The sequence below is a fragment of the Vombatus ursinus genome, unplaced genomic scaffold (genome assembly GCF_900497805.2).
Source record: "Vombatus ursinus unplaced genomic scaffold, bare-nosed wombat genome assembly UNPS02014775.1, whole genome shotgun sequence".
Lineage (NCBI taxonomy): Eukaryota > Metazoa > Chordata > Mammalia > Diprotodontia > Vombatidae > Vombatus > Vombatus ursinus.
The window spans coordinates 1,071,348-1,096,877 of record NW_020954553.1 but is presented as its reverse complement, the minus strand read 5'-3'; the positions used below and the strand labels follow the sequence as shown (position 1 = coordinate 1,096,877).

The window sequence follows — 25,530 nt, the reverse complement described above, 5'->3', positions numbered from 1 at the left end:
CACTTTACATCTGTTATTTACAAAATTCTTTACATAAATTCATTTGATCCTCACAAGCTGGGAGAGGGTTCCACCTATTATCCTCTTTTTACAAAGGAAAAAACTGAAGTTCAATCAAATCCTGTCACCGGTAGGATACAAACTAAGGTCTTCTGACTTTTGACAAATCTAGCTATCTATTGCAATACAGGGTTAGGGACTGGACCTATGACTTCAATGATGTAGGAAACTCCAAAGGGAGGGAGGGCACTCCCTCTACCAATGTGGGACACGGTTCCAGGTCAAGATTGGGTACTGAATGTTGTATTGTGTCCTTGACAGCACTATGGGGAGGGAAGCGACGTGCAGAGAAGGGAATGGGTGCGAGAGAAGTATCTTCTTTGCCTCTCTGCAATTTGTAATCTTAAGAGAGTTGCCTAAAGAAAAAGGGGTTAAGTGGTTTGCTCAGGGTTATATTCTAACACATTTTCCAGAGGCAGAACCTGAACCCAGCCCTTCCAGAACCAGACAAATGAATGAAAAAAACATTTATTAAATGTGCAAAGTAATAGGGATACAAAAAGAAAAGCAAGACAAGGAACTTATAGTCTAATGGGAAGACCAACACACAATTTTTAACCATGAGTCAAATAAAAAAGTCCTTAGGATGAAGCAACAAAGCTGCTTTCAATCCACAATATTGTGCTACCTCTACTCCAGTTACCCTCTCTTTTACACTTACCTTACTCTTTTACACTTATATAAATACAATACAGCTTTGACTCCTTTAAGGCCCCTTTTTTTAATAAGCTCTCTGCACTCATTTATTGTCTGTCTTCTCCCTCCATTTCTTTCCTCCTCAGAAATAATCAGATCAGGGGCAGTTAGGTGGAGCAATGGATAGAGCTCCAGCCTTGGAGTCAGGAGGACCTGAGTTCAAATCCAGTCTCAGACACATAACATACAACACGTACTAGCTGTGTGACCCTGGGCAAGTCACTTAACCCTGATTGCCTAGCAAAAAAAAAAAAAGAAATAATCAGATCAGAAGGGACCTACTTCAGAGGCTATCTAATCCGATCCTTACATGAAAAATTTCTTTACATTTCCAAAAGGAGGTCATCAAGTCTTAAGAATCTCTGCTCCAGTCATGAAAATCTCACTTTCGAGGGAATGAGTGAATCTTATTCTCATAGGATTTGGCTTAAGGAGGGAATAACATACACAATGGGGGTATGGAAATCTATCTTACCTTACAGGAAATAAGGGGGGAAGAGGACAAGAGAGCAGGGGGTTGATAGAGGAGAGGGCAGATTGGGGGAGGGGATAATCAAAAGCAAACACTTCTGAGGAGGGACAGGGTCAAAAGAGAGAATAGAATAAATGGGGGGTAGGATAGGATAAGGGAAATACACTTAGTTTTTCACAACAGGACTACTATGGAAGTGTTCTACATGTCTGCACATCTATAACCTGTATCGAGATGCTTGCTTTTTCAATGAGGGTGGGTGGGGAGGGAGGAAGGGAGAGAATTTGTAACCCAAAGTTTTAAAAACACATGTTAAAAATTTAAAAAAAAAAAAAAAAAGAAAATCTCACTTTCCCTCCTCAGCTCATTCCTGCCTCCAAAAACCTTTCATTTTTGAAGTTCCCTTCCTTTTCCCTTAAAATCCTATCCACTCTTCAAAAGTCTAGTAATCCAGCCCACATGAACTTCTCCCTCCTCTGAATTATGTTTCGTTTTAATGACTTGCATGTTTCCTAACTTATGTGTTAGTGGTCACCCTAATATCTCTGCCACTGTGATAGCAGGCAAAGTCATAACTTCTGATTTCTCAGCTTTTTTTTCTGTAAAGTGAGATCATGTATACAACTCATATTTACTGTTTATTGAATGTCTTTAAACGAATAAACAAATAAGTAGAACACTTCCTATTTTCCCAAGAAAACTAAATTATTGCTATTTATATGGCTCAAAAATTTCCCCTCTTCCCACATCCTATGGGTCAGTGACCATTATGATGGAAAAAAATGATAGAAGGTATCACATAGACAACAGAATCAATTCCTATGAGGTGATTATAATATAATGAGATCACATTTAATATATAGCTTGTGAAATCTACCTCATTACTTTATAATTATTAACTACACAGAATAGAACTGATAATGAAGAGGGATGGTTGGTTGCTGTGAACAGTTTGTTCAACCAATTCTCAAGTGGCCCTGACTTGACACCCTTCAACATTCTGGTTGTTCTTCTCTGTACATTCTCCAGCTTATCAATGTTTTTTCTAAATGGTAGTGCCCAGAACTGAACACACAGGTGATCTGACTAGGGCAAAGTACAGTAACAGACTATCACCTTATTCAGTAAATTTAAGCTGAACTGACACATGGCTAAATAACTCCCCACACTACTAATCTCAAATTGTGTTTTACTAATCTCTTGGCACCTAATAATTTACTATTTTAGCAAAGTTGCTATTAAGTATCCCTATTGTATGTATGTATACCCTCTTGCCTGGAACAGGGATGATGACTTGATTAGCCACATCACAGTAAATGAAAGTCTCGAGAATTTACAAAGTGGACAAACAGCTCAATCTAACTAAAAACTGACTAGTGACTAAAGAAAAGAGAAAAAAAGGACTTTCAGCACAGAAAATGTTAAGTTTTCTAGATCATTTACACAAGTATTGTTGTTAACATACATGTTGTTCATACTTTGGATGAACAAAACAGTCTGTTCCAAAAGCCTTTCCTCAATAAGAAAGCACAATGCTTTCAGCACATCACCTGGCACACAGTAGGCATTTAATAAAATGCATACTGAGATGAGGGGTCAAAAGATATGAACAGTTTTCAAAAGAACTACATGCTATTAACAACTATATGAAAGCAAGTTCCAATCACTATTAAAAAATGCAAATCAAAATAACCTAGGTTTTTCACCTACCACCCAGCAAATTGGCAAAGATGACAATAAAAAGTTGGTATGTTGGTATGGTTATGGATAGACTGGCATATCAATGCACCGCTGGAACTGTGAATCAGTACAACCATTCTGAAAAGCCATTTGGAATTATTCAAATAGTGACTAAAATATCCATTCCCTTTGATCCAAAGATTTCACCACTATGTATCCTCCCACAAACACACCCCCATCCCCCCAAGAGGTCATGGACAATAGGCTCTAATAAACCAAAATATTTGTAGCCACACTTTTTGTGATAGCAAAGAACTAGAAACTAAATAGGTGCCTATCAATTGGGGAATGTCTAAACTATGGCAATTTCATTGTGCTTATAAGAAACAATATAATGAAAATAAAGAAACATGGAAAGAGCTATAGAAACTGATGTCACGTGAAGTAAGCAAATCCAGGAAGACAATATACACATCAATGACAACATAAGAGAACTGCACAACAATCAAAAATGAATGCAGCAAAATTACCAAGAGATATAAAAAGACACTCTCCCCTATTCCTATGCAGTGTCTCTGGATATGGAACACTGCATAAACTGTCAAGATTTTTTTTTCAATGTATTTGTTAATGTGCAATGTATAATGAGCTTTGCTGATTTTTTTTCTCTTTTTCTTTAAAAAAATAATCTCCATTAATAGAGACAGCTCTCTGTGAGGACAGAGAAGTGAGATATAGGGAAAATTTCAGAATATGAAATAAAAGATATCATTAAATTCTTTTTTAAATATGGTGTCTGTCATTTTAACCTCACACTAATCAAACAAAATGGTTTTGTATCCCTGAATTTCCTTCTCTTCACTGCAAGAAATAGGTATCTTTTTACTGATCTATAACAGCAGTCCTATTGATATTGTCATCTTTTAGAAGCAATCTGTTGTGTTAAGAGCACTAGATGGATGCTGTAGTCTAGGTTCTGCTACTTATTAGTCTCATAACTTTGGTTTATTAGTTTCATGACAGTGAACCCCAATTTTCTTACCTGTAAAATGATCTCTAACATTCTAGGCAGCCAGCTGGCACAGTAGAGCTCTGAGCCTGGAGTCAGGAAGACTTGAGCTCAAATCCAGCATGAGACATTTAATAGCTCTGTGACCCTGGCCAAGTCACTTAACCTATCTGCCTCAGTTTCCTCAACTGCAAAGTGGAGATGATGGAGTTGATGATGATAAAAACAGCACCTGCCTCACAGGTATTTGTAAAGCACTTAGTATCATATATGGTACCTATTTGGCATGCTTATTCCCTTCCCCTTTCCAAATCTAAGATCCTAGATCACTCCCTTATTTACTCAACTTCACGTGATTCAAATGATAACAATGTTCAGCTACTGAGGTTTAAAAATAAAAAAAATTTAAAAATAAAAAAAAAGCTGTGTCACTGCCTGGAAAGGCTTGACTGAATCTGACAGGTAGTAAGCTAGAAAAGAACACTAAAGCTTAGGGTGATAACTTTGTACTAGATTGAGTGATAAAGGTGTCCAGCCACAGCTTTCTTAAGCCCCTGAAGCAGGATCATAACAGCTCATATTTATATAGTGCTTTACATATACTATTATTTGATCTTCACAACCATAATATGATGAACAAGCGTTATCAACTCCATTATTTGCCCAAGGATACAAGGTCATTCAGTTTCAAAGCCAAGAAATCAAATTCAGCTCTTCTTTCTGACTCAAAAGTCAGGAAGTGTTCTCTCCTCTATATCACAGTAATTTCAGTATTTTATTTGGTGAATTATGACTTTCCCAAAATCACTCATATTATGAAGAGCTCATGTACACTTTTAAAGACTAAAAACAAATTCTGTATTATCTGTCCCACTGCTCCCCTAAAATAGTACGTAAGGGGAAGTGGTACACTAATTTTGTACACAAACTGGTCTCCTTTGCCACGGCTAAACTGTTCATTTTCTCCACTTCCCTTGCAAGGTCAGCAATGAAGGAAGTAGATCCCTGGATTAAATATAGAAAATGAAAATAAAAGTCACTGTACACAAAGCAAACATTCAAATTTAAGTAGTACTAGTAAACTATAAGCACCAGGCTTTCTATACTTTTGTATTCTTCAAAGCATAGTGTTTAGACTTAGTTCACACTAAATGAAGTTTGAAAATAATAATATTGGGTATGCTTTCCTAAGAAGGAAACTGTGGGAAGTCATCAATAAACCAAAAGATTAAGTGTTTTCTAAAATTGTTTAATATTGTCCGGAGAAGGGCATTACAAGTGAAACATGCTTAAAGTGAAAAGGCTGTCCCCTTCAACTTTCCTACTTCAAATGAACTGTCACTATGATATGAAGAGCTTGGAAAAAGAGGGGCCAGGGTGCAGAAAAATAAATGAGATGGTGTCTTTAAAATTAACGTGTGATGGGATGATCAGAGGACCTGGGTTCAAAAGTTTTGACTCTCCTACCTTAGGCATGTCATTTCACATACTGTATTTCACATAATACTTACACTACTTAATCACAGGGGTATAAAGGTAAATGCTTTGTAAGCCATAAACTACTCTATAAACATGAGTTGTTGCCTAAGGCTACAAATCTGCTTGTTAATAGAACCTTCAATTGCTATACTTTCCCCTGTATGTCACCTTAAAAAGATCCATCACTAGCACCTCAATTCCACAAACATTAAGTATCTATTTTGAGGAAGGACCTGTTTTAGGCACTGGCTATACAATAAGAAAATAAACAGTTTCTGTCCTAAAGGAGGTAGATAAGGTACATACAAAAATAACTACAAGATAAAGTGCAATAAAACAAATCCAAACGCAGATCTAAGAAAATGTGAAAAGGGAGGAAAATCATTTTCTGTTCTGAGTAATGGAGGAGCCTATGGAAACCTTCTTGGAGGAGGTGGCATCTATGCTGGTTCTAGAAAAAAAAGACTTCAACAGGTAGAAAAGAAAGGAATGTGTTTCTGGCCTGTGAAAATGCATAGAGGTGGGAGGATACAAGACAAGATCAGGAAAAAACCAGAACAATTTGGGCTGTCACTAGAAGACATGAAAGTACAGTAGTAAACAGACTCAAAAAGAAGTGAAAGGACCTGGGTTTGAATCCAAGCTCTACCAACTAATACTTCTGTGGCCTTGGACTAACCTCTTTGACTTCTATTTCCTCAATAACAAAATGAGATGTACTAGATCATAGGTTCTTAATCTTTTATGTCCTGGACCCTTGGGGCGGTCAGCTGAAGTCTGTGGACCTCCTCTCAGAATCATATGCAAGCAAGGATTACAAAGGAATCTATTCTAAAATAGCTATTAAAGTATTTTTTTTAAATGGGTTCATAGATCCCAGCTTAAGAATTCCTAGTCTCTAAGGTCCCTTCCAGATCTAACACTATGATTTTTTTTGGACCTGCAATTTCATTGATCCCCTTCTCTCTTCTTACACAGCCTACTACCACTGTTTAGGCCCTTATCACCACTCACCAGAACAATGATGGGTCTCTGACTCAACAAGGTAGTCCTTTCTGCACTGCAACCTTTATAAAAGGTGCCAAAGTGATTTTCCTACAGCGTAATTACCACATCATTTCCCTGCTCAATAAAATCCAGAGACCCCAATTACTTCTATGATCAAATACAAACTCCTGTGCTAGCAAGTGGCCCCTTGCAACTTGACTCCAACCTATTTTTCCAACATGCTCACACTCTGCTGCCTAGTCAAAATGGCCTTCTTGCTGGGCCTAAGGCACAACATTCCATTCCCATGTCCACATCTTTGCTCAGGCTGTGGCCATACCCCATGCCTAGAATGCTTTTCTTCCATCCCATCCTTTTAGAACCCCTAGTCTAGTTTCTATATGAAGCTTTTCCTGATCCTTCTAGCTGCTAGTTCCTTTCCACCACTGTACCTTCCCCCTAAAAAAAATTCACCTTGTGGCATTCTGTATGTACTTTGTATATACTTATGCATATTGTCTCTTCTGATAGAAGCTCATTGAAAACAGTCTGCTTCATTTACCTATTCAAAATCTAGCACAATATATGGCATATGTTTATTAAGCACCTGGATGATTACTATCCCTAATTTCAAGTACATAAAATCCCTCTACCAATGCAGATTGGCAAGTCACTTCTAACTTTATAGTTACAGAGTTGTCTAGGGGTTTTGAAAAGTTAAGTGACTTAACCCATGGTTACACAGCTAGTACATGTCAAAGGCAAGGCTTGAACTCAGATGTGTCTTTCTATATTATTCTTAGTTAACTGTGAAATAAAGCTAAACTGTGACAATCTATAAACATCAGCTTAGGGCATTATCATATTTTTTTTAACCACATACAATTAGGGAGCCAAAGATTAGAGGACTAGGTGAAGCAATGAATACAGTGCCTAGCCTGGAGTAAGGAAAATTCATCTTTCTTAGTTCAAATCTAGCCTCAGCCAGTTACTAACTGGGTGACCTTAGACAAGTCACTTAATCCTGTTTGCCTCAGTTTCTCATCTGTAAAAAGCGCTAGAAAAGGAAACGGCAAACCACTCAGTACCTTTGCCAAGAAAATCCCAAAGGTGGTCACAAAGAGTTGGACATGACTAAAAAGTGACTGAACAACAAGCTAAAGATGTTTGAGCAAGGGGAAATCACATGGTCAAATCTGTGCAACAGGAAAATTTGACAACTATATGAAAGATGGAGAAAGGAGAGAATGAAGCTGAAAGATCAGTTATAGGTCTATTACAATAATCCACAAAAGAGGAAGAGGTCCTAAACTCAAGAGGTAGCATTTTGAATGGGAAAAAAGGACAAATGCAAGACCTGTGTACTCTATAATAGAGAACATCAATTTGGGTTATCACATTTTTGGAGTATTCACGTTTCTTTCACCAACTGTTCTTTATCACCTCCCAGAGGAAAAAATAAACACCAAAATAACAGCTGTGCTGGTAAAAAGGTGTCATTGGACAGAAAGTTGCAACTAGTTAAAGTGAGGTTTTTCTTCTGAATCTAACTTAAATATTAATGGTTCCTAAGTGCCTCCAAGATAAAATACTGACTACTCCTTATCCCAGAACTGAAGTCCATTCACAATCTAATTCTAACCCACATCTCAGTCTTATTTTATAATACCCTTTATAAGATTTAAATTCCAGCCAAAGGCAAATGCTCAACATTCTCTCATCTGGTCTTGCTTTCAGTGTACCCTCTCCACTTCTAAAATGGACTCTCCAAACACTGGCATGTCCAAATCCTCCCCTTCAAGATTCAATTCAGGTGTCTTGACTAGCACCCCCAAAAGTCTCTCAGGCCACTCGTTTAACCTCTCCCTAGTCATTTCTTACATGATTTCACAAGAGTTCTTTACATGTTTTATCTCCTTATGTGAAGGGACTATATGTTTTTATCCCAAAACTTAAAACTTTAAACAGAGTTGGCAATAATCAATAATTGTTGGTTGAAGGACTTCTTAACCCATCAATTCAAAGTAATAAATGGTCAACTTTCTCTGTTCATCATTTCAATACTTTAAAACCCATGAGATGCAGCCTCTTAGAGGAGACAACCAGCCTCAAAAGTAGGAAGACCTCAGTTCAAATTGCAATTCTCTGACACATACTGGATGTATGACCCTGGGCAACCTCCTTAATTTCTCAGTGACCCAGACAACTCTCAAAGATTGTTGCAGATCTGTAATAACAGAAAGAAAAACATTGAAATCAGAAGTTCACTGATGACTACCGAAAATTTAAAAAAAGAAAAAAAAAGGAAACCAACCCAAGGCATTCTGATTCTACATACCTTAGATAATCAAAATTATTTGGGAGGGAGGAGGGGTCTGGTTTTTGTTTTTTTGTTTTTTTTGGGGGGGGGGGACAATCAGGGTTAAGTGACTTGCCCAGGGTCACACAGCTACTAAGTTACTTTTGCTACAATTTTATGAGAAATTTAAAACTAAGGGCAACTAGATAGCATACTACATTTGGAATCAGGAAGATCCAAGTTCAAATCCTGTCTCAAACACTGTGTGACCCTTGGCAAGTTACTTCTCTTCTCTCAGCCTCAATTGTTTCATCTGTAAAATGACAATAGAAGACCATTCTGAGGAATAAATTAAGTAAAATATGAAGCAGGAACTTTGTAAACCTTAAAGCAGTATTACTCTAAAAACCCAACTGGCAAGCAACTAGCTTCAAAAACCAGTTTTAACACCTTCATAGGACAGACTCACTCTAGATATTAGAAGCTTATCCCTTAAAAGGTACTAACTCTAAAGCTCTGAGGGAAATAAAGTCTTATTTATTTTAAAGTGGTCCTTATACAGAAAAGCAAGAACAGAGGAAGAGTACTACTAGATTTTAACAGTAATTGAAAAAACTCAAATCCTGGTCAGGCAATTATTAAGCAGCTACTATGTGCTAAGCACTTCGAATAGTCCCTTCTCTCAAGGAGTTCACTGTATTCTCTAAAGAGGCAAAGAAATAGAAAAGCATCATTCTGTCAAGGGAGATCTGGAAGTCTATGTGATGTCAAGTGAGTTAAGCACTTAATGATACTGCTTCCTATTTTACTTCAATTCACACAGAATGTTGCAGCTATAGGACAGTCATAGTGTAAATAACCAAATAAAAATGGATACCTCAAGCTACTCAAAGTGTTCTTGGCACTAAGAAAATCCACTGTACTGATGTGCAATTCTCCAGAAGCATCCCTAAATCCCAGCTTCTTTCTTCCCAGAGGAGAAGACCCAGAAGCAAATGAAGCATAATTTCACTCCTATCTACATGGAATGGGGTTAACCCATCCAATGGCAGGAAGGAAACACACCAAGCCAGAGAAGAAATAGTCTAGGAACCTGAGTGGGAATACAAAGGAAACACTGGCCCAAGAACATGCATGAAAAATCCCCAATCCACATACAAGACCCAGGCACACGACCTAGCACAAAACAAATGCTTCATTTTCTGTATGAAGATGAGAGATTTGAACATAAACATTTATTCCAATAAAAAAAATGATCTGATATAATATATTGCAATGTGGTACAAAGGAAAAAAAAATCATTCAAGGACTGAGGTTTGAATCACTTCTCTGCTGAGTTCCCAGGTAACTTTGGGCCTCAGGGTCCTCATCCACAAAAAAATCCACCAAGGTCTCTTTCAATTCTAAACTATGATCCTAAATGTGTCCTTCTTCTCAGTAAAGAAGTTAAAGATTACAAATGAGGAACAAAATAATTGTTATCAGACACATGTCTGTTAAGTACCTTGGTCTGTTTTAATTGTATTTCATTGGTACAGAGGATTGTGGAAGAATATGGGATGAAACACACCATTACATTAGGATGTAATGGTGATGCCAAAAAACAACAAAACCAACAGTATCAGGGTTTTTAAGCCTCACAGAAAATCCAATTCCTAACACTCCCACTGTGATAAGCAATCTCATCACTTTGTCAGTTTGACAATTAAATAGAAAGTCTAATTATGGGAAGTTTTCCCAATTATTTATTCACAAAGACAAAGATTCTAGTTCTAACAACTTTTTAACTTTTAGGTAAATTAAAATACCAGAAGGCCTCAATTTTATCATGTATAAAAGGAGGGGGCTGGCTTTCCTCACAACCACCATTCATAAATGATAAAACTAAGGCTCACAGAAATGAAGAAACTGACAGCTGTTTATCCAAAGGCCAAACTAAGAGTCAACCCAATGTCTTCTTACTCCAAATCTAATAATACTGAATACCACACTGCCAGATCATTTCACAGAATACAAGTTTAAAAAGGTCTTAATCATCCCGGCCCTTGGCTTCTCTCCCCTTTCTTGATGCCTACACCTTTGGTCTTTTCACTGATCCATGAGAATGGAAGCAAAGCTAGAGAGAGCAATTCTAACTCAAAATAGTCAATTTAGAAGCTTGTGAAAATTGAAGATAACAGCTTAACCAAACCTTTTAGACAAATAACTAGATTTCAATTTTCAATTGTCTTTTATTCAACAAACTAGGCACAAAAAAACTATACTGTTAGTGAAACTTCACAATGCAAATCTTTGTACACAACCTCATTACACAGCATTAAGAGCTATATATGTTCCATACACACAACTTGCTCTGTACTGCAACCACAGGTGGCATTTACCATGATAAAGACAAGATATAAACTTCTGACACAATCCAAAAAGGGGCTAGCTACTTTCAAAGAACCCAAAACCAGCCACGTTGTTTTTGATAAATCAGCAACTCTAAAGTACTACCCATTCTTGGGAACAAAGCCTAGCATTTCTCTTCCTCCCCTTTTCCTAGAGACAAAAGGGGAGACCATAAGGTGCTGAGCCATTTCCTTCTTTTCTTCCTTAAACATTTCTAGCTTGCAATAGCTATCCTAGCAATCTTTAATGCCCTGCACAAAGTCTCAACTCCTCCATGATGACTTCCCTGATAACTCCAACCTAAACTTTACTTAAGCTTTTACATTTAGTCTTATACTGTGCAACTAACACCTTGTTGTGTATACATGTGTGTATATATATACATACATATATATATACACACACACATATATATATATATATATATATATACAGTCTCCTTAAATTGTTTCCATGCAAGCTTGTCTCTCCACAACCAGATTCAGTTCTGTTTATAGCAAGCCTTATCATATATTCTTTCTGTTCTGCATACTGCTGAGTATGTAATAGGGAACTCAAACACATGTTAATTAACTATGGAGGGAAGATAGCTGTCATATGATTGTATGGCCTGTTGTAAAAAGCAAGAAAGCATCACAGACAGTTTTGTCCCTCATGCTCTTCCTTACCTCCCTGCAGGGTAGAAGCAGAGGAGTGAAAAGGTAGCAGTTGAATTATTTTTTCCCCCTGTGGAAAAGAAAAAGAAAAAACCTTCTGTCTTGTCCTCAGCTTATGTGCAGATTCCCACCTGTAAAGGGAAGTCTGGGTAAAGTGGAAAATTAATGTGTTATCAGACAAAGACAGTAAAGGATCACCTCTATTTGCATTAGGTGAGCAAACTTCTCCACTAGAAAAGAAAATTCGAGAGTGCTGGTTAAGGGGTACTATTAACAGTGTCCTTTAAATCAGAGCAACTAATGAGAATACTACATCTCCCATCTCCCTATGTAGGCCCACATAATCCAAAATCCAGATGTGCTAATCTAGATCTTTCTGCTTGGAGAACTCACACTCTTCCTCTTCAGTTCCAAACAATAGACACACACCATTCCCTTCCTTCCAAAATTCATGTTAAACCCAAATGGACTAATCTGTATCTCTGAGGCCAAAGTTAAAGGATAAAATAGGACAGGAAGGGATGGCTGAGTTGAATAGGTCTGCACAGAAAATCTACTTTGCAAGCTAGGGAGTTCGACAGGTAAGCTCTTTAGGATTGCTTTTTGGCTTTAACAAAAAGAATGAGCATTTCTGATAGCCAATAAAACCTTCTTTCTTTGAAATCTTCAGACTTCTAATTGACTAAACACCTAGAGTATACAAAGCAAGTATGAAATCAGAGCTGACTGTAAGTTGCACAATCAATTTTACACTTGTGGTGACCTGCTCTCAAGGCCCTGAGACTGACTCAGTGGGGAGGAACTATAAAGACCAGTCAGAGACTATGGAACCTATAATTGTTATCCTACATTACCTCTACCAAAAAATGAGCCAACTGCTGAGACATACCAGCTGTACCATAGTTTGAGAAAGACTCAGTCTACTCTATTCACTTTGCAAATGAAGGTGTTAAAAATGCACTACCCTGCAGTACCTTCCATTACCTAAAGAAACCACCATAACTTTGTATATTTAAAAGGTCAGAACTACCCCCCTGGCCAAAAGAGAATGTCTACTCAGCAGTGACAATGAGGTGACTTAAAAAAACGAGGCATGGCATAATATAAACCTAATGAAGTTTTTAAACAATGAAATGGACAGGCACTGTGGGGAAGGCACTGAGATACAGGTAGTAATTTATACTCTAAAGTCTGAATGATATATACTGGATATCAGTGATATTTTCTTCCCAGGAGATCTGCTACCACATTCAAAGAAAAGAGGCAAGCAGTTTCCTCAAATGGCAATGAAGGTGGTAAGCAATAAAACAGGAATTATTACCACCTCTCCCAGTCACAAATATCCACCCTAGAATTTTGGATTAAGCTTATTACAGGGTGGAAAATAAAATAAGCCCTTAAGTTTACCTGGCTCGATAGCTTCACTTATTTTTAAAGCAAAATGCAGTTTAAAAAAATACCAAAAGCCAAACAGAGAGAAAAGCATTAATTAGCATAGGTGTACTGTGTACAACTTGAATTTAAATCATACTTTAGAAGAAGGAAAAGGGGCAGCTAGGTGGCGCAGTGGAAAGAGCACCGGCCCTGAAGTCAGGAGCACCTGAGTTCAAATCCGGCCTCAGACCAAACACTTGACACTTACTAGCTGTGTGACCCTGGGCAAGTCACTTAACCCCAATTGCATAAAAAAAAAAAGGAAAAAAGATGAAAATAAACAAACCTTTCTTTACTGTTATACATTACACTTTAAGAAAATGACACTAGCTATGTGACCCTGGACAAGTCACTTAACCCTGACTGCCTCACAAAAAAAAAAAAAAAAAGGCACTGTTCTATAAATCTAGATTTTAAACTTGGAAGTTTTTCACCTTACATAAGTGCTTTAAAGAATTACTTTAAATAGCTACTAGTACATTTTAAGTGATTCATTTTATAGAAATGTAATAAATACAATTTTCAGTCATATATTATATAAAATGAGGTCCACTTATATACAGCATCACAAATAGGGTAGACTCCAGGAGATCTAGTCCAATACTCCCATTTTACAGAGGAGAAAACTGAGTTCCAAAGACTCATCCATCCATAGTTAGAGTGTCATATCTGCAAGATATTATGATATGCAATGCTGTCTCAACTAGTCTGCCAATCCACCAACCCTTTTTTCCAAGTTTCATGACTCCTTTTCTTCTTTCCTTCACCTCAACCCCCCAAGTACTGAAACCTAAAGACCTAAAGTAAAGGATGAGGGTTATAAGGTAGAAACCAATGATTTCTTATGTGTTGCAGGGAGGAAATTACAGTACAGAAGAAATCATGATTACCTATCTTGAAGTGATTAGAACTTATTATCTCCCCCGGTAACTTACGGTGTTAGTTCAGATAGACAAATCCAGTTTTCTCCATCTATAAAATGAAGATAACTGCTATCCCTCCCTATCTCACAAGCACACTGTAAAGAAATATGAATAGACTTTGTAACTATGCAAAAGTTTCTCTCACCTTTTGTACCACATTTGTGATACTTAAGGCTCTCTACCATTTATTTTCTCCACTTGCTCTATATTGCCTGCTCTTCATTCCAGTCAAGCATCACTCCGCCAGTTTTGTATTTCTCCACCCCCATCTTCCACATCAATCTGTTTGTCTGAAATATTCTACTCAACTTACCTATTTCCAAATTCTTTCTCCATCATTCCCTGTGGAACTCATCCCAGGAAGATGACTAGAACTGGACTTACCCATAACCTCCTCCTAAACATACAGGGCTTTTTGGACAAAGTCATCTAAAAGAGACAATTCTCTCCTGTAGTTTTCCCAAACTAGAGATCTACAACACACCTAGTTTCTTTATTTTGCATTCATAATTGACTTTCCACATAGGAATTTGAGAGTTCTACTTGTGTCTGAAGACATAGTTCTCACCATTGCTGACCATGAAAGCTGGTCTCCTCTGATAACAAACTCTGATATTAACAGATTTCAGGTTCCTTCTAAGGCTGAGACATAGCATAAGCATTACAATGTAAACCAGAAAGACAGAGTACCCGAAACACACATCAAGTAGGATTTTACAGATCTAGATCTGGAAGAGATCTTATCAGAGGTCATCTATGTTCAATCTTCTCATTTTAAAAATTAGCTATAAGGGGCAGTGGATAGAGCTCTGGCCTTAGAGTCCGGAGGACCTGAGTTCAAATGCCTCAAGTTAAGTGCCTCAGACACCTGACAATTACTAGCGGTGTGATCCTGGGCAAGTCACCTAACCCTGATTGAAAAAAAAAACAAAAAACCCTAAAAATTAGCAATGCATGGTCCAAAAGTGACTTGCCCAAGGTCAGACAGGTAGCATAATGCCAGAATCAGGATTCAAAAGCAGAAATCTCTTGAATCCAAAACCAGTGTTCTTTCTACCATACCACAATTCGAGACTAAAACACTAAATACGAAGTGCTTTTCAAAATTATCATGAACTCAAGTCTAGGATTTGCTGAACCTTTCAAAAATTGGAAAAGGTCTGTTTAGAATTTTATCAAATTCTGCTTTGTTTCCACTTAATGAGTGAAAAACCCAAACTGAAGCATTGGTTTTTGAAGCAGAAATTGAGCAGTTCTACCACCCCCACACTTTATTAGAGTCACATAGCTATTACAGAAAGTGAAGGCAGCATCTAAACCAAACAGCAGTTACTGGAGGATGATGGTAGATGCTACACAAGAGAATTACACAGTCCTTTCCCTTCCGTTTCCCTTTATTTTTACGTGAAATAATTATATGGGTTGAAAGGGGAAAACAAAAGTAGACAGACAATTTTAAAAAGCCAGCCTGGGGAAAGAACAACCACATTCCAACTATGTGGGCACTTTACCTGACCACAGACAAGCTAAAGATTGGCTCCAAAGTGAGCCTCTGTTGTTAACTCTTTCACTGCTGCCTTGCTCTTCTATTTAACAACTCTCATCAAAAAGCAGGGAAACTTATGGCCTTTTCTGTTATTTTGCTCCCCAAAAATGAAAAATTAGGTCATCCTATTACAAAAAGACTGTGAAAAGATGACTAAAAAGAAAAAAAACCAATATACTGACAGCAATCCAAAATTTACTACAGTGAAAATTACCAAAGAACCAGAAATTGGAGGGTTCCACTACTCCAAATTACTCCTTGCACTACTGATGTTAGGCTATAGATTTAAACCACACAGCACACCAAGCAAGTCAGTGATAAATAATGCAGGGGGAAAAAATGGTTACACACACACACAATGCTTGTGTGTACTGCCAAGAAACATGTTTAGCCTTGGAATTTTAGAAAGGCTTTGACATCATAGTTGGGATGAAATTTCTTAGTTCTTAAGACTTTTTCCTGTTTACTAAGGTAGTTTCATTCAAAGCTTCATGCCAAACAGACAATATAAAAATACTAAAGCAGTCTAATCTCTCATTTAAACTATTTTAAATCAACTTCCTGTTTTAGGAACTTGACAAAAAGTACAAAAAGGTAGTTTAAGATAAGTTACACAAAAGTATTAAGGATAATAATGGTGGGCAGCACACAGGTAGGTAAGTGATATCCAGGACAATCTTAAGGACCTTCTTGAAACCCTACATTTTTTTACTGTAAGAAAGTAATATGAGAAAACTATATGAAGCTTTTTTGGAGGTCAGTTAACAAAGAGAATAATTAGGGTGTCTATTAGGGTCTTTTAAACTTTTTTTTTTTGTAAGGGACAATCATTAGCTACCTTAAGAAGGTCCCCTGGGTTTCACAGATTGGTTACTACCACAGAGTAAAAGTGCACTAGCTCCAGAAATCCATGCACTAATTCATCCCACTGCCCATAATAAAAGTAAAAGATCTGGTTTAAAAAACACAGCTAATAAAAGTTGATAGGTGTGAACAGCACCCAAATTTACCATCTGATTTTAATTCAAACAGCTTAACTTTACTCTCAAGTCCTAAGAGAAACATTCACATAGAGTTCAACACCCTGCTTTGAGTTAAACACACACACACACACACACACACACACCCCCTCCCTAGTCCCTTACATCCAACCCCATAGTCTTCCCTTTTATTTCTAACCTCAAGGAACAGAGTAAAACTAAAATTATTTTCAAGGAAAAGATGAACACGATATATAAAATATGTGCAAAGATGAAGGCTGGGCTGTACCTGAAGGACAAGACTCTCAGAGTTGTCAATGGTTCTAAGTCAACTTTAAAGGTCTAAAATGGCATGCACCCAAGGAATCTTGTGCTATTTAATATTTCCATCAATTGATTTGGATAAAGGCATAGACTGCAAGTTTCTCAAATTTGTTGATGACACAAATCTGAGAAAGCAAGTTAACATACTGTTTGACAAAGTTAGGATCCAAAAGGATCTCTGAGATTGCAACCTTGGGTCAAATCTAACAGGGTTAAATGTAGCCTCATAGTAGGGTTTTATAAAAGGCATCTTCACCAGTACAAGACAGAAGAGGTATTGCTAGACAATAGTTAAAGCAAAAAAAGTTCTGAGCGCTCTGAAGGCCTTCAAGCTCAGTATGAATCATGTAATATGGCAACCAAGAAACCTAAGGTAATCTTAGGCTACACTGAGTCTCCATGAAAAGTGGGTGGTAGGCCTGCTTACTCTGATCTCTAGTCAAACATGTTCAATTATGGGTGATACACTTTAGGAAGAAGCATAAGCTTACACTCTGAGATTCAGTTTTCTCATCTGTAGAATAGGCAGATAATCACATTTTCTTCACAAAATTGCTGTGAAGAACAAATGATAATGCAGGTAAACCACTTTAGCAACCCTTAATGCAACGTATAAATGTGCTATTCTCACAGCTAAAAAGAGCATTGTGAAGGATTCTGAACTCATTCCACATAATGATCAGTTGAAGGAACTAAGGATGCTTAACCTGCAAAGCTTAAGCCTGGGGGTAAAGGGGTTGAGAGCCATTTTTAAGTAACTTAAGAGCTACACTGTGAGAAAAGGACTGTTCATTTTGGCCCCAGTAGGCAGAACAAGGAATAATGCATGCAAAGTACACACACCCTAAGAAAAAGCTTTCTAAAAATCAGAGCCATCCAAAATAGCATATGCTGTATTATGTACCTGAGGAGGTAGTAGGTTCTCTCTCCCAAACTGAACATCTTCAAACAAAGGTGACACTTGTCACGTTGTAAAAGAGATTCTAGTTATAGCAAGGAATTGTCAAAGAAATACTCAAAAGTCCCTAGATTCTATTCACAAAAAGCTCCAACAACCCACTATATTATTATTATTCTCAAAAGGTCATGGTTTCAAAATGTTTCCCCTAACTCTTCTGAAACAAGAAAATTAGAAGGTATGAAGTATGCTTTGCGGAACACTCAAGAAATGCTTAGGTTACTAGATTCAATGAGTTACCTAAACTGAAAATCTCCTAAATCCCTAAAGATCTTTAATGTAAATTTAAACTCAGTGAGGAAGCACACAATAAATACAAGACATGAAAATTAATACTTTTCTGTCTTTCAGTTGCTCAGCTTTCTGACCCAAAATACTCATGGTGATACCAACTTGTATCTATTTTACATTGTGATATTCATCTACAGACCGTAAGACAGACAGCAATCACCCTGCTTTTACTTCAGCAATTATGTTTAAGAGTTCCTTCTCCCAGCACTTCAGACACTGGTATTCAGTCAAGAGCCCTCTCAGGATGCTGCACCCAAAACAGGAATGGGCAGAAGGGAGAGAAGAAACAAGCTTTTCCCTGAGGCACAAGTAAGAATTTCTAGGTCTTTTGTTCAATAGGATCATAGGTTCACTATGAATATGACAACACTAAAGACCTTAATCAATTAGTTAAGGGAAGATTTTTTCATTTGGTCTGACAAGCAGCCCAGTCTTCCCTTAACCACTGTAATGCTGAATGCATACATCTTTTAAATTACTTTTTTTCTTAATCATCTCTCACGTTTCCTTCTTATAAATAAAAATAGCCAATTCCCTGCTATATATTGCCATCTAACCTAACTCACCTCTTCCTTTTTCCTTACCACCTTCTCACCTTCACCCTAAAGTTCCTTCACTCAGTCATTTACTGAACATCTAGAGTGCATACTGCACAACTGTCCATAAATAAATTCTCCTTGTTATAATTCAGTTGCTTCCTTCAGAAATCCATTAAAACTCTTAGGGTAAAGGTTCCTAAAACTTTTTTGGTTAGTAGAACCCCTTTTCCCACTTCTGCTGGGAAAGTTTCAGAGGAAAAAAAACTCCTTTAAATAATCACTATAACACCATGAAGGGGAAGGGGGGAGTCATGGCAGAGCAAGTAGCAAAATGACCCTTTACAATGCTAACATGATTGAAGGCAGTAGGGACTCAGGACCCCAGTAGTGGTTTGTGTGGACCTACTTCCAACAATCCCAGAGACAAGTACAAGGGAACACCATGGAAATTAATCTCTCCCCAACATATAACAGTCAATTCACCTTTAAGGCCTCAAAATATTTTTCCAACTTTAACTTCCAAGGCACTATGGTTCTCTCTCCCTCAATACTCAGTACTTCTTTTTGAAGCTCAGTCTTCACAACTTCCATTCTATGTTTCAACTCTCTCCTCATTTTATTCCTAATGCTTCCACTAACCTCCTTTCCTTTGGTCTGACTTGCTCACCACCTGGGAAGGAGGAGCAGAAGAGATGAGATGAAAGTTCTCAATCTTTTACCCAAAATCTCTCCCAATGCTCAGATCCTCACCTTCCTTCACAATGACCACATAAAAACATCAAACCCACGAGGGCTCAGAACTGCTAAGAGGCACGTTTTATTTACAGAACTGTTATGCATTATTTCACCTATTTTTCCAATGATTCCTCCCCCCTTAAAAACTTTAGCAGAGGGGTAAGCACATTACCTTTTTAACATTTTCCTCCTCCTCTTGGCGTTTCTCATAGTGTGAGAAGTCATCAAAAATGGAGGTGGTGTGCTTGTAGCTGGCAATGATTTTCAACACCTGCTTTGCCTTTTCCAGGGGCACTTCCTGAGTGTCTCTGGAGTTGGTCACTGGTTTATTCTCGTTGTTCTCTAGGCGAATGTGCCGCAGCTGGCTATTGGGAACGTCCTTCACAAAAATCCACCTGACATCAAACCGTCCCTTCCATTTGTCCTGGGACCACACACCCGCACATGTGTTGTAGTCCACAGCAGATTTCATTTCTGCTACGCCACAGAAGTGTCCACTGCCGTTGACACTGAAAAGTAAGTAAACGGGGCCTTTCCCGTTCATGGAGCGATAAGCAGCATCCAGTCTCTTATTGCCATGTTCTGTGCTGCACCAGATATTATATTTAATGGAACGGTGAATATCGTCCTCAGAGTAACTCTTGATGATGAAAACCCGGCCATGTTTCAGATTCCAGTCAAAATCCTTGGGATTATAATTGTTGATGGACCTCAGCTTCTCCAACACCGGGTGGGGTTCTGAAGGAGCAGACCCAGAATTGTTCTGAGACTGCCCCACGCTATTACCATCCACCCCGTTATGCCCAAACCCATTGCCACGGTTCCGGGGTGCTACCCACCGGGTGGGCTGGGCTGCTTGTTGCACAGAAAGCTGGGTGGGCTGTGGAGGTGGTGGTGGAGGCAAAGGCTGTGGTTGTTGCCCTGCTGCAGCCTGCACCACTGGTGGGCTATTGTTTATCTGCTGACCTACGGGCTGAGGTGATACCTGGGTTGACTGCTGACCAATATTCTGAACCAAAGCCTGGGAAGGGGCTTTTGCTACAGGACCCTTGTTATCCCAAGTTCCAATATCCATGTTATGCTTTATTGGGGGTGGTGGAAGACTTGACCCTGCCATGCCATTCTTGGTCTTCAGCTTGGGCTGTTGTTTTGCAGGCTTACTAGCAATATCAGCCCAAGATGTTGGTTTGGGAGGAGCAATAGTGGCTGGTGGCAAACTATTAGATGCCACTATGTTACTAGTAATGGATCCACTGCCAACTGCAGAGCCAACAACTTTTGGAACACTGCTCGTAACATCTGTGCTGCCCAGCTTCAGTGCTGCCATCCCTTGGTCTATAGTATTCATACCAGGAGCCTTATTCAGGGTCTCATTGGCAAAAGCTGACTGTCCATCAATCATGGCTCCACCTAAGGAGCTAGGTGCATAAGCGTAATTGCTACTATATCCAGAGCTTTGAGTAGACTGTCCCTGAGAACTGTTATTCCCCCAAGCTGAGAAGTCAATCCCACTGGGAAAGAAATTAAAACCATGCTGCCCAAGAAATGGAGTGCTGCCTAGAGCCCCTGGCTGTCCAAACATAGCATCTGGTAGAAAGTGGGGCTCTCCATTGCTGAGCTGTCCATAAGATGTTAAGTAGGGCATTGGTGGGTCACCCCCAGTAGACCAGGCAGCTTCACCCAATGAATAGGAGAAGCCTATTGAAGGACTGTAGTAGCTTGGTAGGTAAGAGTCTGACATGGCGGTATATGCATTATTCTGTGGGAAGGAAAAAAGCAAGAAAATCAGAACAAGAGAACACAAACTGAAGTAAATACTTTGTTTATACACATAAGAACACAAAACCATCCTTCCCTATCCATAGCCATTACCCAAAAAAGAGAATCTCAAAACACAGCATTCTATGGATCAAAAATTCTATCATGAAAAATCTACTTTACAGTTTAGTGTTTGAAAAGGTCAACTTCAGGTTTTCTAAATCTACCAAAAATAGCCTTAATGCTTTCAAGTTATGCTCTTCAGAAGCTTTGGCAGGTGATAACTACATTCAATTAAAACCAGACATGGCAAAAGTGTTAGTGGCTCTTTCAACCGTAACAATAAAATGTATTTTGGCAGGGTAGACGAGTTCAGAAGAGATGGGGTGTTACCCCCTAAAAATCGTTGTTTTAAAGTCATGAATGGCAAGTTTTTTTTAAAACTGTGAGACTGGAACTTCAAACTCTAGCTCAAACAACCATGCTTCCATCCTTCAAACAAAAATGTCTGCAAAGAAACTAAACAGCAAATAAAGTATGCTAACTACAGTGCAGAATGTTACTCTTAAATTCATTTGGAAGCATCCAGAGATGAGCCCACCTTAATTAAAACCAGGAGGGGAAATGCATAATGGCTTCTGAACAGCACATTTTGAAACCACAAAAATACTGCTGAATTTTTTGCTTCACCTTTAAGAGCCAATGAAAAGATAACTTTGCAATTAAAAAAGTGAGAGGGCATCTGATGATTCCATATAGGAGAAACACTGTTATGAACTTTAAGGTGAAGTTAGTCTTCATACTGTTGGCACACCACGTTACAGAATGAAAATCATTTTGGTCTCTCTCTCAATTTGACCCATAATGAGTATTTCATCCCTGTGTATTCTTAGAGCACAGAATAGTATCTTAGGTGAAAAGCCAGTCACAAAAGAGTACTTCCTGTAGATGTAGCTAGATCTAAACTAAAAAAAAAAAAATTACAAGATTTGTTTCATCATAACTCAAACAATTTAATTTAAAAATTCCTCAGCAGCCAGACTAGTCAATATATAGTCCTGTCATTAAAAGATTTAGATAACTAAGGCTATTTTAAGCCTTAAACTTTTGTTACCAGGACCATCAGGACCTCAAGCAAACAAATTTCTCAGCTGGTCAAGAAAGTAAATCTTCCCCATCTGATTCAGTCTGATAAAATAAACATGGGGTTTTCTTGTGTTTTGCCTGCTATAAAATTTCTTACTTGGAAAGGAAAAAAAGATGAGTATCTTTATTCATACCCATGTAAAAAGAAAAAAAATTACAGACTATGTCTATAATAAATTATTGAGTAGAAAAATTACTTTTATTTCTCAATATTTTAGTTTAAAAGTATAAGAAATTAAGGGCAGGCAAAGTACTGATAGCTGTCAATTGTAATTTCATGGAATAGGTTACTACACAGAACTGTGGGTGGACCCCTATTAAAAACTTACAGGAGGACCTGGGCAAGAGTCCAATAGAATGGGATGCAGTCTGAAATGGCAGAAGAAATACCCACAGGGAAAACACCACAGATCCAAATTATCTAAGTCCAGTAGAGGACAGATTTTCATCCTGTCCTTCCCCATTCTACTTGTGAGCTTTGGAATATAAGAAATTTTTTCTTGGTGTAAAAAGCACTATACTTAACCTTTAATTCTAGGGAAACAAGGAAAAATCAAGTCCCCTTTAAACATTACATGGCTTGCCAAGTTAAGAATAGCTGTCTGTACCTCAACTGGCAGGCTCTCACATGCTCCTGAACTTAAAAACATCTGAGTTACACAACGTTTTATAAGAACTATGTGGAATTAAGAGCTTCTAAATGCTCCCACTATCCTCATTATAATAAACACGTAAGTAAGTGACTTATTTAGCAAGAGGCAGCTATTAGTTCATTCCTCTATTTCCTTCCCTACTTTTCCTGATTAACTGGTTGCTTTCTAATCAAGAAACTTTTTTCCAGTCAACCTGTTAACTTTTAAAAAACCAAACCTTGGTGAGTGTTACGATTTAAAAGAAAGAAAAAAGTTTTCTATAGGATTTGGAAGCAACTTTAGTCATACTAAGGCAGGAATTATTTAAAAAGAGTTCCACGGTATTTTAATAGGAGGTAAACATTTAAACATTACATTCAAAACACATTTAGAAATCCCTGCATTTTTAAGTAATTGGGGAAGTAATATTTTCAATTATGAGCAGACAATAGGGGAAAACAAAGGTATACACCACAAAATGTATTTTGTGAGCAAAACATCTGATATTTTATATGTATGACAATAAAGGAGAATTCATGCAACTAAAGCAAATTTCTAGAGAGCACTGACCATACTTATCTCCATAACTAAGTGCTCTAAGAAGTGACCAAAAAAAAGTTACTATTATACTGACAGTGCAGTTGTCTCACTTATTATTATAGCTTCTGATTTTCCTAAAGAAAATGTTGAACATACAACTCATTGGAAAAAATTTCCACAGGATGGCCATATTCACGGCAACTATTTCTCATGGCCCTCAAAAATCAAAATCTCAAGCAGATATTATGACTAAGTACATTATTGGATATTAACTTCCTCAAAGTGCTTCAATATGATAGCGCTACATATTTTGTGACAAAATAGGTTACACAGATTTTTAGGTTCCCTATTAAAGGTACTTTATTACACCTAAAAACCAGGCAAATAATGCCATTAAAGGGGGGTTAAATGTCCCCCATTCCTCCAAAGTGAGTTTTCCAAGAATAGAAAGCAAAAGACCATCAAATGCAGTATTACAATCTTCAAGCAGAGAGGTAAACAGTTAATTACTCACGGGCCTTGCCTGTGGACTCAAGTACGGTTCAAAATCATCATCATTTAATCCATCCTTCTGATGCACAGATCCATTTTGTACTAAGGGAAAAAAGTCACAATTGGAAGAGTGTCTCAATTCTATAGTCTAATTTTTAAAATATGAACTCAAGATAAAGATACCACTCCATTCACCCAAGTTAAAAAAAAAAACTTTACCCAAACCAAACAAGCCCAAATAAAAGTATTACATAGCTTATTCCTTTAATGAACATTAATCCTATCACACAGTAAACTCTCATTTGTCTAAAAGGTCATATTATTGGCTCCTTCAGATTCCCATTTCCCCCACATCACATGCATGTACTTCCAGAGAGTGATCCACAAGGATGAAAAACAAAGGCCTTCTAAGACCTACAGGAAACTAAAGACCTGGGACATTTCTGAGCCGAATCCACCCCCATCCCCGGGGGCCCCAATGAATTACTCCTTGTTCCCGGAGAAGCGTGTTCCCAAGCCACGCTCACAGGGACAAAACACCCTCAGCCAGAAGCACCCCAGCCCTCACGTCTCTCTAGGAGAGAGAGAGAAGGAGCACAAGGACAGCCCTCCTTCCCCGGGACCCCACCTACGCGCCCGGGCTTCCCTCCCCGCCCAGCCCCAGGCTCCCGGGGGCCCCCGGGCGCCTCACCTTTGTTGCCTTGACCTTTCGGTCTCTGCAGAAGCGAGCGGAGACCGGGAGGGAGCGCGGACGGGAGGAAGAGTCGTCGCCAGGCATCGGGTTGTCCGGAGAAGCCGCCAAGAGGAAGCGGAGAAGGGGGGAAAAAGACACGAAATGAGAGCGGGCCCGCCGAGGGGGAAGAAGGGAGCGGGCCGGGCCGAGCCGGAGGGAGGAGGCACGGAGGACGACGGGGAGGGGGGAGGCTGAGGACGGGGGCGGGCGGCGGGGAGGGAGGGAGCAGGAGCGGGCCCGGGCCCGAGCCCACACGAGGCGCGCCGGGCCGAGCGGGGCCGGGCCCGGGCCGGCGGACGAGCTGCCGGGCCGGGCCGTGCTGAGGCACGGAAGCGCCGGGGCCTAGTCGGGCTCCCGCCTCACACAATGGCCAAGGCATGCGGGCCGGGTCGCCCGGGCCGTACCTGCTCCAGGAGGCTGCTGGCCGACATGGCTCGGGGATCCGCGAAGAAGGCGGCGGCGGCGGCGGCTGGCTCTCCTCAGGGCGGCGGCGGCGGATGGGCCCCGGCGAGAGCGGGAGCGGAGAGCGGGGTCGGCGGCGGCGGCTTTGTCCCTGACGCTCCGGGGGCCTCGGCGGACGCAGCGGAGACACAAGCGCGCGGCTTCGGGCTCGGGCTCTTGCCTCCGACTCCGCGACGCTCTAGCCCGGCCTCTCAACGCCCCGTCTCGAATGCCTGCGGCGCGCGCTCCCGCTGGGCCCGAACGAGCTCTGAGCGCCAAGGCGGCGGGGGGCGGGGGGAGGAGGAGGAGGCGCGCGCGTGCGAGCGAGG

At 39.3% G+C, this 25,530-nt stretch overlaps 1 protein-coding gene across 1 annotated transcript in view; it reads right to left on the bottom strand.

The window, feature by feature from the left end:
* The window catches only part of YTHDF2 (YTH N6-methyladenosine RNA binding protein 2), a 43,985-nt gene extending 18,729 nt beyond the window's left edge, over positions 1-25,256 (bottom strand). Inside the window, exons 1-4 of the mRNA XM_027864722.1 lie at positions 25,165-25,256; positions 24,719-24,743; positions 24,050-24,129; positions 19,632-21,218 (exon numbers count right to left, since the gene is read on the bottom strand). Of these exons, the coding sequence (XP_027720523.1) occupies positions 19,632-21,218; positions 24,050-24,129; positions 24,719-24,743; positions 25,165-25,191 (1,719 nt within the window). The 5' untranslated portion in view covers positions 25,192-25,256. The remainder of the gene's footprint in view (positions 1-19,631; positions 21,219-24,049; positions 24,130-24,718; positions 24,744-25,164) is intronic.
* Positions 25,257-25,530: the final 274 nt, after the last annotated feature.